Genomic DNA, 13,850 nt, shown 5'->3' with positions numbered 1-13,850 from the left:
AAACTGAACATGTTATTAGGGAGGGAGGACATTATGCTGACCCCTTGTAGTATTGTTACCATGAGATCTCTCATTATCAATCAATGAAAAAAATTCATAGACATATTCCAGGATCGGTTAGTTCCATATCATAAAACTATGAAAAGCTCCTGATGGTCTGATTCCTGATCCTAACCGAGACGCTTGATTCAAATACATTCGGTACACAGAATAATCCAGTAACAATGCCAAGGTTACTAAAACCAATATTATCAAAGACATAATGAAGCTCCTGCAAGACTGAAAGAGTGGACAATGAGGAGATTCCATCAGTATATTGCTGGGAAAGAAACAACTGGCTGTGTAAAACACGCAGTGAGAAATAATACCGAATACAGCAGCACAGGTAACATAGATTTACACCATTAACAGCTGAGATACTGGCTTACCCGGAACTCCAATTGCTGCAAGTACAGGATAATAAATGGATATGATCTGAATCATTACTGGATATCCCATTTCTGTGAGAAATAAAGACTTCTGTTAGCCTGGATCTAACAGCTCCAGCAGGCACTCTGAGCTGATCCATTCCTGATTTATGCAGGGGATAAGTCTCCACTGACACGGTTATACCCCTGATCATTGTCATTCGTTAAACTCACCTGAACAAACACATTACATCAACAGCTTTGACTCTGATGTAAATAATGTGGTGGATAAAACACAATCATTTCAATGTCAATGACCTTTTTCTTTCAGCCTAAGTGAATACCTGACTTTTCTCTACAGTATATTCCATCAGCCGCTTTCTTGCCCACTCACTGAACCTGTCCACACTCCACACTCCATACTCCATACACTCTCTGTGTCCTCCTCACAGCTTACTGTATCACCTCAATTTGTGTCATCAGCTAACTGGATACATTACTCTCCATCCCTTCATCCCCCATTCAAGTAGCCCCATTGTCTTAATCTATTTAAGACCAATAATCTATTTCAGTTATTACTGCACTAGATCCTGCCTCTGTTCATAATACACCAGAAACTGCCTCCATTATTACTGCACTAGGCAACTTCTCAGTTTGTCACACTCGGCCAGGTCTCTGCTTATGCCACATTTCACCCGGTCTCAGTCTGTACTGCACAAGACCCATTATCAGTTTATAATGCAATAGGCCCTGTCTTTACCCTGTACCTCACCCCATGCTGCCTCTTCCCTCGGAGTGTTTAATACAACAGTGAAGACGGAAATTGACTCTGTGTCTCACCCCACACTGTTCTTGGCTTGGGAGTGTTTAGTGGGTCAGTGTCGCTGAAACTTTACTCTGATCCCTAGAATTTAGAAGGTTAAGGGGTGATTTGATTAAAGTTTTCAAGATACTAAGGGAAACTGATCGGGTACGCAGAGAGTAACTATTCCCATTGGCTGTGGAGTCTATAACTTGGGGACTTATTTTATAAATCTAAACCTAGTCTAAAAACCTTTCAGGAGCGGAATGGAAAAAAAATCAACACACCAAGTATGGTATCGGTTTAGAACTCTATTCCTCAAATGGCAATTGATGTTGAGCCACTTGTTTATATTTACTTTACATATAATGTCGTTGAAAAAAATTAAAAACTGATACACTTTACAACCAGGGGAAAAGGGAAACAGGGTGTGAGGAGACCTGGGAAGAACCTCAGTTATAATCCCCATGCCATGTTCAGTCCAGTATTTGGGGCTTTAGTGTGAGTGCTTTAGGGGTGAGTATTGGATCTGTTTTTGATATTTTCAAACTGCAGTGACATTCCCAGCAAGGGCAAGAGTTACAGGTTCGAAAATAACCATGAAATGGCTGAAAATATTGCTGTCCAAGGACAGAGGAAGGGAGAGAGAGACGAAAAGAGAGAGGGAGAGATGCTGTGAGAGGGAGACAGACAAAGCCATCGCCAGAGGTGGAGAAAGCGAAATACAGACAGACGGAGTAAGAGGGAGAGACATAGAGAGAGAGAGAGACAGAGAAAGACAGAGAGAGAGAGGGGGCAGATAGGGAGAGAGGGAGAGACAGAAGGAGATGCAAACAGTGAGAGAGAGGGGGACAGATGGAGGGAGAGAGGGGGAGAGTCAGACAGAGAGGGGGAGCGATAGGTAGATATAGAGAGAGAGAGACAAAGAGAGAAGAGGCAGTGGCAGAGAGAGATATAGTGCTCTCGTTCGATACGTACTTCAAGGAATTATTTCTCCACATCTACCCTGTCCCAGACTATTTTGTTTTTCAGCCAGCGGCTGCTGAGGGACTGGAACTCACAGCCTAAAAGGGTGGCAGAGACAGAAAACCTCATCACATTTAAAGAACACTTGGATTTGCAATTGAAGTAACTTCTCCATGTCTACCCTGTCCCATCGAATACTCTCAGAGAAGGTACAACACCGGTTATGTACAGAGTAAAGCTCCATTTAAACTGTCCCTGGTGTATCGGATTAAGCCGGGTTACACACTGTGCCGACTCAGACTCAAGACTCACCTGCCTCAGTCACTGAGACGCTCCTGTGTGACTTGCCTTATTGTAAGTGGATGCCGGGTTTGGGAGCAGGACAGGTACACGGGATTAGGACGACTGCTCATGTGCAGGGTAAGCATCAGTAATCCCTCAGAGAATCCGAACAGAGCAGCGTGACTCAAAAAGGAGACGTGTGTTAAATTTGTCAGCCTTGCATTGTGGAATGCTTTACGGCTGGCGGTGGCTGGTATCATCACTGAACGAGTGAGTCAGGGTATTGCTTTGGGGCCATGGGTTCGAATCCCACCACAACAGAAGGTGGAATTTGAATTCAATTAATAAAAAAATTTGGAATTGAAATGATGGTCATGAAATCATTGTCAACCGTAAAAACAGATCTGATTCATTAAGGCCCTTCCAGGAAGGAAATCTGCTGCCCTTAGCTGGTCTGGCCAACAGATGACTCCAAATCCAAAGCAATGTGGTCGATTTTTACATGTCCTCTGAAATGGCCTAGCAAGCCACTCAGTTGTATCTAACCACTACGTAGTCAATAAATAAGGAATGAATCTGGACGGACCACCTGGCTTCGACTTAGGTTCCGGAAATGACAATGGCAAACCTAGCCCTGTCGACCCAGCAGAGTTCTCCTTACTAACATCTGGGGGCTTGTGCCAAAGTTGGGAGAGCTGTCCCACAGACTAGTCAAACAACAGCCTGACATAGTCATACTCATGGAATCATACCTTACAGACAATGTCCCAGACACTGCAATCACTATCCCCGGGTGGTCCTATCCCACTGGCAGGACAGACCCAGCAGAGGCGGCGGCACAGTGGTGTATAATCGGGAGGGAGTTCTCCTCGGAGTCCTCAACATCGACTCTGGACCCCATGAGTCTCATGGCATCAGGTCAAACATGGGAAAGGAAACTTCCTCATGGTTACCATCTACCACGTTCTCTTAGCTGATGAACAACACTTGGAGGAAACACTGAGTGTGGCAAGGGCAGAGAATGTACTCTGGGTGGGGGTCTTCAATGTCCATCACCAAGAGTAGCTCGGTAGCACCACTACTGACCGAGCTGGGAGAATCCTAAAGGACATAGCTGCTAGACTGGGTCTGCGGCAGGTGGTGACGAAACCAACAAGAGGGAAAACAAACTTGCCCATGTACTCAACAATCTGCCTTCTGCAGATGCATCTGTTCATGACAGTATTGTTAGGAGTGACCACTGCACAGTTCTTGTGGAGATGAAGCCCCGCCTTCACATTGAGGATGCTGTCCATCATGTTGTGCGGCACTATCACCGTGCTGAATGGGATAGATTTCAAACAAATCTCGCATGCAAAACTGGGCATCCAGGAGGCGCTGTGCGCCATCATCAGCAGCAGAATTGCACTCAACCACAATCTATAACCTCATTGACCAGCATATCCCCCACTCTACTGTTACCATCAAGTCAGGAGACCAACCCTGGTTCAATGAAGAGTGCAGGAGGGAATGCCAGGAGCAGCACCAGGCATACCTCAAAATGAGGTGTCAGCCTGATGAAGCTGCAACAGAACTCTACTTGCATGCCAGACTGCGTAAGCAGCATGCAATAGACAGATCTAAGAAATCCTATAACCAACGGATCAGATCGAAGCTCTGCAGTCCTGCCACATCCAGCCGTGAATGGTGGCGGACAACTAAACAACTAACAGGAGGAGGTGGCTCCACAAATATCCCCATCCTCAATGATGGGGGAGCCCAGCACATCAGTGCAAAAGATAAGGCTGAAGCATTAGCAACAATCTTCAGCCAGAAGTTCCGAGTTGATGATCCATCTCGGTCTCCTCCTGAAGTACCCAGCATCACAGATGCCAGACTTCAGACAATTCAGTTCACTCCGTGTGATATCAAGAAACAACTGAAGACACTGGATACTGCAAAGGCTATGGAACCTGATAATATTCTGGCAATAGTACTGAAGACCTGTGCTCCAGAACTTGCTGCACACCGAGCCAAGCTGTTCCAGTACAGCTACAACACTGGCATCAACCCGGCAATTTGGAACATTGTATAGGTAGGTTCTGTGCACAAAAATCAGGACAAATCCAACTCAGCCAATTACCGCCCCATCAGTCAACTCTCAATCATCGGTAAAGTGGTGAAAGGTGTCATCAACAGTACCATCAAACAGCAATTGCTTAACAATAACCTGCCCAGAGACGCTCGGTTTGGGTTCTGCCAGGGCCACTCAGCTCCTGACCTCATTACAGCCTTGGTCCAAACGTGGACAAAAGAGCTGAACTGAAGAGTTGAGGTGAAAGTGACTGCCCTTGACATCAAGGCAGCATTTGACCGAGTAGAGCATCAAGGAGCCTTAGCAAAAATGAGGTCAATGGGAATCAGGGGGGAAAATCTCCACTGGTTGGAGTCATACAGAATCCAAAGGAATATGGTTGTGGTTGTTGGAGGTCAATCATCTGAGCTCCAGGAGATCACCGCAGAGGTTCCTTAGGGTAGATTCCTGGGACCAACAATGCAGAAAGACCTGGACAATATCCAGGCTTAGGCTGATAAGTGGCAAGTAACATTCGCACCACACAAGTGCCAGGCAATGACCATCTCCAACAAGAAATAATCTAACCATCTCCCCTTGTTATTCAATGGCATTACCATCACTGAATCCCCCACTATCAACATCCTAACGGCTACCATTGACCAGAAACTGAACTGGAGTAGCCATATAAATACCGTGGCTACAAGAGCAGGTCAGAGGCAAGGAATCCTGCGGCGAGTAACTCATCTCCCGAAAGCATGCCAACCATCTTCAAGGCACAAGTCAGGAGTGTGATGGAATACTCTCCACTTGCCTGGATGGGTGCAGCTCCAACAACACTCAAGAAGCTCGACACCATCCAGTTCAAAACAGCCTGCTTGATTGCCACCCCATCTACAAACATTCACTCCCTCCACAACCGTTCCGAGCCATTTGAAGTTGGCTCTGTCATGCTGAGCAAAGAGTTTCTAATGGCGAAGCCCACTCCATGCTGTCTTGATTCTTCAGGATCCCTACACTGCCAGAAGAAGGTGTAGTCTTGCTCTCTTAGAGATCCGCTCCCAGGGAGATGTGTCTCCTGAAGTGCTGCAATGTCCACATTGAGTCTCCTGAGCTCGTTGTTAATGATGGAGGTCTTCCGAGAATCGTTGATTTGTGTAAGGTCTTCCGACAGGCCAGGAAACATAGTTCTGACGTTCCAGCTTGCAAAACGAAGGGCTGGTACCTTCTTTCCTTTTTTATCGTGCTGTTTGGTGCGGTGTTACAGTCTACTTGTCGGGCAATGACCTTGATCTCCAAGCACCCATTGAAGCAGGTGGACTGTGGAGGGACAGAGCCGTACTGACCTGGGGTTGCCCGGTTTGAGGCGGGCGGTAGCTGTCCAGTGAGATGCGATGAACTCTCCCACGCTCAAAGGCAACCCGTGGCGCCCAATCTCTATGCCAATTGAGCTGGACCAAAAACCCGTAACTGCTGCCTTCTGTGTTGTTTTGGTCGCTGTGAGGCGACTATAGAGTGACCTCTCCATGGCGCATGTCTGGGCGAATGTATGGAGGTTGTGAGTTTCCCAAGCGTCAAAACCCCCTTCCTGGTGGGGTCCAAAGGAGTGCAGAGCACGACGTTTGTCACCGGTATGGCTGCAGAAACTGCCGGAAACATGCAAAGGTGACACATGACCACCTGTGGGGTTCCACTCTTGATTTTCTGTTAGGGTTTACTCCCTTAGCCTTGGTCTCTTTCGAGACGCCCACAAGGCAGTGGGGTTGTTAGCTCCTATCCCTGAGCAGAGGCCCGAACAAGTAAGCTGTGTGATTTCATGGAGGGAGTGGGAAGGGGTGATGTGCACTAAACAATTGGTAATGAAGTGATGCTAATAATAATGTTTCGTATGGGGCTTGTCTGGATGGCTGATAGGGAAGATTTGTCGGACATCATATATAACTTGGGAGGAACCAACATGACATTGGCCATCCAGAGACGATGAAAGAAAATGCAGTACTTGTGGTATCATAGCACTCGGTGTAAACTATCTAAATAGAAGGGGACTGGTGTTGAATTGAGAATAAGTGTTACATTTAGTCTTATGTCTGCATGATAACGAGTGATGAAGATGTTACCCGTTATACTACTGATTGGGAATAATATTTCTTGGAATAAACTCTGGCAAAATTGTACCCTAACAATTATGAGGCCCGCATATACAAAACTGTAGGGTCACTTTACATCAGGCAAACTGACATTAACATGATAAGGCTACGCAGTTGAACATGAACAGAGGGTCTGCTTTGAATACACTTGTACCAGTACCAGAGATGCTGCCTTTTACACGTTAGAATCAGTTAGATCAACAGGGAGCTGTAAAAGAAGCACTGTGGCTTACAAATCATCACAAAACGTGACTAAGTTGTGTTGTTCTGAATTTATGACCCACAATAACAATACATACACATGCCAGTGTAAAACTGCGGCTCAGGGAACACGCCAAGCTGTTTAACAGCATTAATAATACTAGCGGGTGAATGAAAAGGCTAATTACATATTAATGACAAGCAGGAAAGTAATGATTTGTAGTTGTGGATGAAGGATTTGGAGTACACTTGAAATGTATTCGTGGAAATATCAGTCAGACAAATCCAACATTGTGGTGGTATTGAGCAAAAAACTGTAAGTCAGGTTTCCTGGGAAACTTCAGAATTTCCTGTAAGGGAGAAAAGGGAGACTCCTCGGAATAAGGACGGTTGGAACAAACCCTGTTCTGAACACTAAACAAGCCACACATATGGCAGCGACACATAGGAAGTGGAAAGGGGACATGCACTGTGATTATCAGGGCCAGACGTGTGGTGTGATTTTCCTGCATTGATAAAACTAACCATGAAACTAAGAAATAACACAACACCTAAAGAAAATAACTGTCTGATCCATTAAAACAAATATTAATGCATCAGAAATTGAAGCATGGAATACATTTATTTAACAATAGGCTACAAACGTTCGCTATCTCACAGAATCACACAAGCCCTCTCACCATCTCCATCTGCTGGTGTCCCTGTCTCACTGCAGTTACTGTCCCCCTCTCACCATCTCCATCTGCTGGTGTCCCTGTCTCACTGCAGTTACTGTCCCTCTGACCATCTCCATCTGCTGGTGACACTGTCACGCTGCAGGTACTGTCCCCTCTCACAATCTCCATCTGCTGTTGTCCCTATTCCCCTGCAGTTGCTGTTCCTCTCTCACCATCTCAATCTGCTGGCATCCCTGCCTCACTGCAGTTACTGTCCTGCTCTCACCATCTCCATATGCTGGTGTGCCTATCTCACTGCAGTTACTGCCCCACTCTCACCATCTCCATCTGCTCGTGTCCCTGTCTCACTGCAGTTACTGTCCCCTTTTCACCATCTCCATCTGCTGTTGTCCCTGTTTCCCTTCAGTAATGTTACCCTCGCACCATCTCCAACTGCTGTTGTCCCTGTTTCCCTTTGGTTACTGTCCCCCGCTCAACATCTCCATTTTCTGGCATCCCTGTCTCACAGCAGTTACTGTCCGGCTCTCACCAACTCCATCTGCTGGTGTCCTGATCTGACTGCAGTTACTGCTCCCCCTCACAATGTGGAACTGGTGGTGTCCCTGTCTCATTGCAGTTACCGTCCCATTCACCATCTCCATCTGCTGCTGTAGCAGTTTCCCTGCAGTTACTGTCTCCCTCTCACCATCTCCATCTGCTGGTGTCCCTGTCTCAATAAAGTTACTCGTCCCCTCTCAACGTCTCCACCTGCTGGTGTCTCTGTCTCCCTGCAGTTACTGTGCCCCTCTCACCAGCTCCATCTGCTGGTATCTCTGTCGCACTACAGTTACTGCTCCCTCTCACCATCTCCATTTGCTCGTGTCCCTGTTTCTCTGGTTACTGCCCCTCTCACCATCTCCATCTGCTAATGACCCTGTCTCAATGCAGTTATTGCCCCCTGTCACCATCTCCATCTACTGGTGACCCTGTGTCAAAACATAAACTGCCTCCCTCTCACGATCTCCATCTGCTTGTGTCCCTGTCTCAGTGCAGTTACTGACCCCCCTAACCATCTCCATCTGCTGGTGTCTCTGTCTCACTGCTGTTAATGTCCCCCTTTACCATCTCCATCTGCTGGTGCTCCTGCCTCACTGCAGATTCTGTCCCCCCTCACCATCTCCATCTCCTGGTGCTCCTATCTCAGTGCAGCTAATTGCCCCCTCTCACCATCTCCATCTGCTCGTATCTTTGTCTGACTGCTGTTCCTACCCCTCTTACCATCTCCATCTGCTGGTGTCTCTGTCTCTCTGCAGTTACTGGCCCTCTCACCATCTTCATCAGCTGGTATCCCTGTCTCACTGCAGTTACAGTCCCCTCTCACCATCTCCATCTGCTGGTGACCCTGTCTCACTGCAGTTACTGCCCCCTCTCAACATCTCCATCTCCTGGTGGCCCTGTGTCACTACAGAAACTGCCTCCCTCGCACCTTCTCCATCTACTGGTGTCCCTGCCTCACTGCAGTTACTGTCCCCCTCTCACCATCTCCAACTGCTGGTGTCCTTTTCTCACGGCAGTTACTGTCCCCCCTCACCATCTCCATCTGCAGGTGTCTCTGTCTCACTGCAGTTAATGTCCCACTTTGCCATCTCCATCTGCTGGTGCTTCTGCCTCACTGCAGCTTCTGTCCCCCCCTCACCATCTCCATCTGCTGGTGCTCCTATCGCGCTGCAGCTCCTTGCCCCCTCTCACCATCTCCATCTGCTCGTATCTTTGTCTGACTGCTGTTTCTACCCCTCTCAAAATCTCCATCTGCTGGTGGCCCTGTCTCTCTGCAGTTACTGCCCCTCTCACCATCTCCATCTACTGGTGTCCCTGTCACATTGCAGTTACTGTCGCCCCTCACCATCTCCATCTGCTGGTGACCCTGTCTCATGCAGCTACTGCCCCCTCTCACCATCTCCATCTGTTTCTGACCCTGTCTCACTGCAGTTGCTGCCCCCTTTCACCCTCTCCATCTCCTCGTGTCCCTGTGTCACTACATAAACTGCCTCCCGCTCACCATCTCCATCTGCTGGTGTCCCTGCCTCACTGCAGTTACTGTCCCAGCTCACCAGCACCACCTGCTGGTGTCCCTGTATCACTGCATACACTGCCCTGTCTCTCCATCCTCATCTGCTGGTGTCCCTGTCTCGCTGCAGTTGATGACCTCTCTCTCCATTTCTTAATCACTGTGATTGGCTGCTTTCTCCGTTTTACTGTGGGCCCAAGTGGTCTTCGTTCAAGTCCAGCTGAGCTTTTCAGGTTGTCTTTTTGATAAACAATTAATGAATCATCTGCAGAGCAGGTCCCAGGAGAATAGGTCTGATTAGCAATAAAATATAGTCTCAGAATTAGATTTAAATTCAATTCCGGGCTCGTTGCAGTGGAAATGGGATTTAGTTCCAGTGTTTGACACCCTTCAGTTCTTTCTCTGATTTCACGAATTTAACAATGAGATTGAGAGGGTATTTCACCGCCTTCTTCAGCTCCTGTCGGAATTTAGTCTGGGTCACAGCATAAATACATGTGTTGGTGCAGGAACTGAGAAGCTGCAGCATCTTTGATGTGTGATCTGTTATAAAGACAGGGTCAGTGTCGGAGTAAAAATACCGAATATGTGTCATTCGCCTATAAGTGATATACACAATCCGGCTCACCCACAACAGTATAAAACTGCCGGATATACTGATGAGTAAAATAATTGATTTTCTCCGATTATCCATCTCTGGGTCTTTGTGATTCTCTCCATTACTGTGGCCCCGGAATCCCTTGCGGACTTTACTGGAGAATAAAATACGTCTGACCATCAGAACATTGAGCAGAAAAATCAGAAAGACCGGGACACAAGGAGTTAAAATGTAGTGTATCAATTCAAATGCGGCCCATAGGGGGGAAGTAAAGAAGCTGGGCTTAATGGTACAACCCATGGGAACATTATCAATAATGTACTTTGGTTTATAGATAAAGTACCAAGTGAGAGACTCTAAACAGCCCAGAGCACTCACTGTTCCGACAACCACAACCGCTGTTTTCTTGGTGCAATATTTTGTTTTCAGCTTCTCACAACAAATGGCCACAAATCGATCAAAGCTGAAAGCGATTGTGAGCCAGACAGAAACAACAGTGGCTGCAGAAAGCAGAACGATAATGATAGTACACACGGGGGTAATTCTCAGGAATGAATCCTGGATATAAATTAAAACAATCCAACTCAATATGGGATCAGTGATAACGACCAGGAGATCAGACACTGCCATTCCCACCAGGTAGACAGTGATACATTTGGAGAGACCGCACTTTCCTCGGGACAAGACCACAATCGCCACCAAGTTAACTGGAAGAGAGAGAAAAGGAAGCAGAGAAATTACTGATCAGACCTGGAGACAAAGCAGCAGTTTGACAGGATCTGGGCTGAAATTTCCAGCTTTGTTGCTGCATCGAACAGTTAAAACTGATTCACTGTGAAATGTTTAAAACACAATTATTAAGAATGAATTGGGAAATTGAGACAGAAAGTGAATAAAGTCAACACTGGATCCACTGGAAGTACTGAGTGAGAATGCAGTGACAGTGGGGAAATGAGAAGGTGTTTTACAGAGATGGTATCCAATGGGTTAAATAGGAATTTGTCTCCAGGTTTGGGGAGAGTGGAAGGTGCCGATGGTTTGTTGCTGTGGGTTCAGAGAGCCGACAGAGGCTGGTACAACATGGGAAAAGACTGAGAGCTGCTGCGGTGAGTTGGCCTGGGATTTATTTCGAAGAGGCAACTGGAGGATGAGACAGTGAGTGTGATTGGGAGGGGGAGAAGGAAAAGAACATGTTGGACATGGAGGGGAGACAGGAGCAGATGGTTTGGGAAAATGGATAAAATGAAGCAATGGATGAGGAGACAGAGGATTCAATACATTGAGAGGAGAGGCTGAGATTCACAGGGAGAGACTGCAGTCGAGTGCTAGAGGAAATGTAATCTAGAGATCTCAGTAACACAACTCAATTAATACATTTAAACAGTAATACCTGCGGTTATTGGTGATGGAGAACAGTTCATTGGTTGTCCAATATGGTCAATATATTTAACTTGTACAGGCAATTAAATATAAATTTAAATATATTTCTGATATCGGCCTCGTTCTTTATTGAATTCAGCAGTCACAGAGTTTTTAAAGTGCAGTATTTAAATAATGAATTACCATCAGTGAAGAACTGATTCTATTCTGTTTATTCAGTCAGTAAGTAAGGAATCGGAACTTTTTGCAAAACAAAATAAATATCTGACAGAAATAAACACAGAGGATCAAGTCCAACAGTAAAATTAACACACTGCTGCTTCTTTCTCTTTCTCTTTCCTTCTGCTTATCACTTTCCCTCGGTTTCGTTCTCCCTGCTTCTTTTCTCCTTCCTTCTCTCAGTCGCCCTCCCTATCTCTCCGATGTGCTCACACCCTGCAAACTGTTCCTTAAAGCCGCTTTTCACATACAATTTATTCCTAACATTCTGTGCCTGTGTTCCGTTCCCCAGCCCCGTGTTCAATTATTCTATTCTCAGAGTCAGTTTGTTTAATGGTGAAACCTCTGTGAATAATTTAATGTGTCTACAGAGCACCCAAGTCTCCACCTGTTCACCTACACTCTTCACTTCATCAACAATACATGGAATAAACAGGATCGAAAGTTACTTCCAGACAAACCTTACAATCATTGAAATTCCTTCTCCTGGAATTATAAAGTACACCATTAGAATGTGGGATTGTTTAATTAATAAAACACCAACATCAGCGCTGCAGCTGATAATCTACAGATAAATGGAAAGACTCTGGATTCCAATTGATAGAGTGAAAACCAATAAAAGATCACATCAATACTTTCAGTTTTACAATGTAGTCCAGTGACAGTGAAGGGTCCGCAGTGAAGCAGAGAAGGAGATGTGAAAGAGTCAGCAGCAAACTCAGTTCAGTAACCAGACTTCTGAAGCAGCGTCAGACACACACAGAATGAAATAATATTTTATAACAGTGATAACCAATAAATATATTGAAATCTCTGTTACATTGCTCCATATTAATAGGGATGGAAGACATTGTAACACTGAGACCGTGAGATATCTCATTATCAAGCATCGCAAAACACATCCAAAAGAAATTCCAGGACTGGTTAGATCCACATCATGAAACTGTTAAAATCTCCTGATGGTCTGCTTCTTGATCCTAACAAAGACATCACATTCAAAGGCATTCAATTCACAGAATAATGCAGCAACAATGCCAGGGTTAGTTAAACCAATGTCATTAAAGACATCATGCAGCTCCTGTCAGACTGAAAGAGTAGACAATGAGAAGATTCCATCAGTAAACTGCTGGACAAGTACAGGCGGTTGTGAGAAATAATACCGAGTACAGCAGTGCAACTAATATCGATTTACACCATTAACAGCTGAGATACAGACTTACCAGGAACTCCAATTGCTGCAAGTACAGGATAATAAATGCGTTCTATCTGATACATTACTGGATATCCCATTTCTGAGAGAAGCTGAGTTCTGTTAGTCTGGAATCCACAGCTCCAGCAGACACTCTGAGCTGATCCATTCTAGTGGGTCCTGATTTATACAGGGGATAAGTCTCCACTGACACGGTTATACCCCTGATCATTGCTATTAGTTACACTCACCTGAACAAACACATTACATCAGCAGCTTTGACACTGGTAAATAATGTGGTGGATAAAACACAATCATTCCAATATCAATGACATTTTCTCAGTAAGTCCTCTCTCGGGAATAAACCTGAAATCTGTCCTCATACTGAACGCATGCGACAATTATGAGTGGCATCATTTACATTTTCCCTATTGTTGTATTGACCTCGTTCACTCCTGGCATTTCTATTGTAAATGTAACTGAACTGTCTACAGTGGACACTGGATTCAGGGACAAAAACAATCCCGTTTCACTCTGTTACTGCCTTTTCCCAGTTAAAACGTGAACTTTAAGTCTCTGATTCGATACCACGCTCAGAGTTACAGACTAGATATTGATATTGGGGGCAGATACTGTACACGTCCATTGGGGAGGCAGTTGCATAGCGATAATATTACTGGGATAGTAATCCAGAGGTCCAACACAATGGCCTGGTGACAGGGGTTCAAATCCCAGCATGACAGCTGCTGGAACTTAAATTCAATTAATGAACAAAGGTCCGCAATTGAAAGCTAGTCTCTGTCATGGAGCCATGAGACTATCATCGATTGCTGTGAAAACCCATTTGGCTCGGTAATTACTTTGTGATGGAAATCAGCCATA

The 13,850-nt window shown here is 45.6% G+C and overlaps 1 protein-coding gene across 1 annotated transcript; it reads right to left on the bottom strand.

Annotated features, from left to right (window-relative positions):
- Positions 1 to 9,949: 9,949 nt before the first annotated feature.
- LOC137381277 (probable G-protein coupled receptor 139) lies at positions 9,950 to 13,069 on the bottom strand. The gene is made up of 2 exons (XM_068053611.1): positions 13,000 to 13,069; positions 9,950 to 10,887 (listed from the first exon to the last, which is right to left on the bottom strand). Exons 1-2 carry the CDS (start codon positions 13,067 to 13,069, stop codon positions 9,950 to 9,952), a joined length of 1,008 nt encoding a protein of 335 aa, XP_067909712.1.
- Between the last annotated feature and the right edge of the window lie 781 nt (positions 13,070 to 13,850).

The sequence above is a fragment of the Heterodontus francisci genome, chromosome 22 (genome assembly GCF_036365525.1).
Source record: "Heterodontus francisci isolate sHetFra1 chromosome 22, sHetFra1.hap1, whole genome shotgun sequence".
Taxonomy (NCBI): Eukaryota; Metazoa; Chordata; class Chondrichthyes; order Heterodontiformes; family Heterodontidae; genus Heterodontus; species Heterodontus francisci.
The sequence above is the reverse complement of the archived record's forward strand: the minus strand, read 5'-3'. Positions and strand labels throughout refer to the sequence as shown.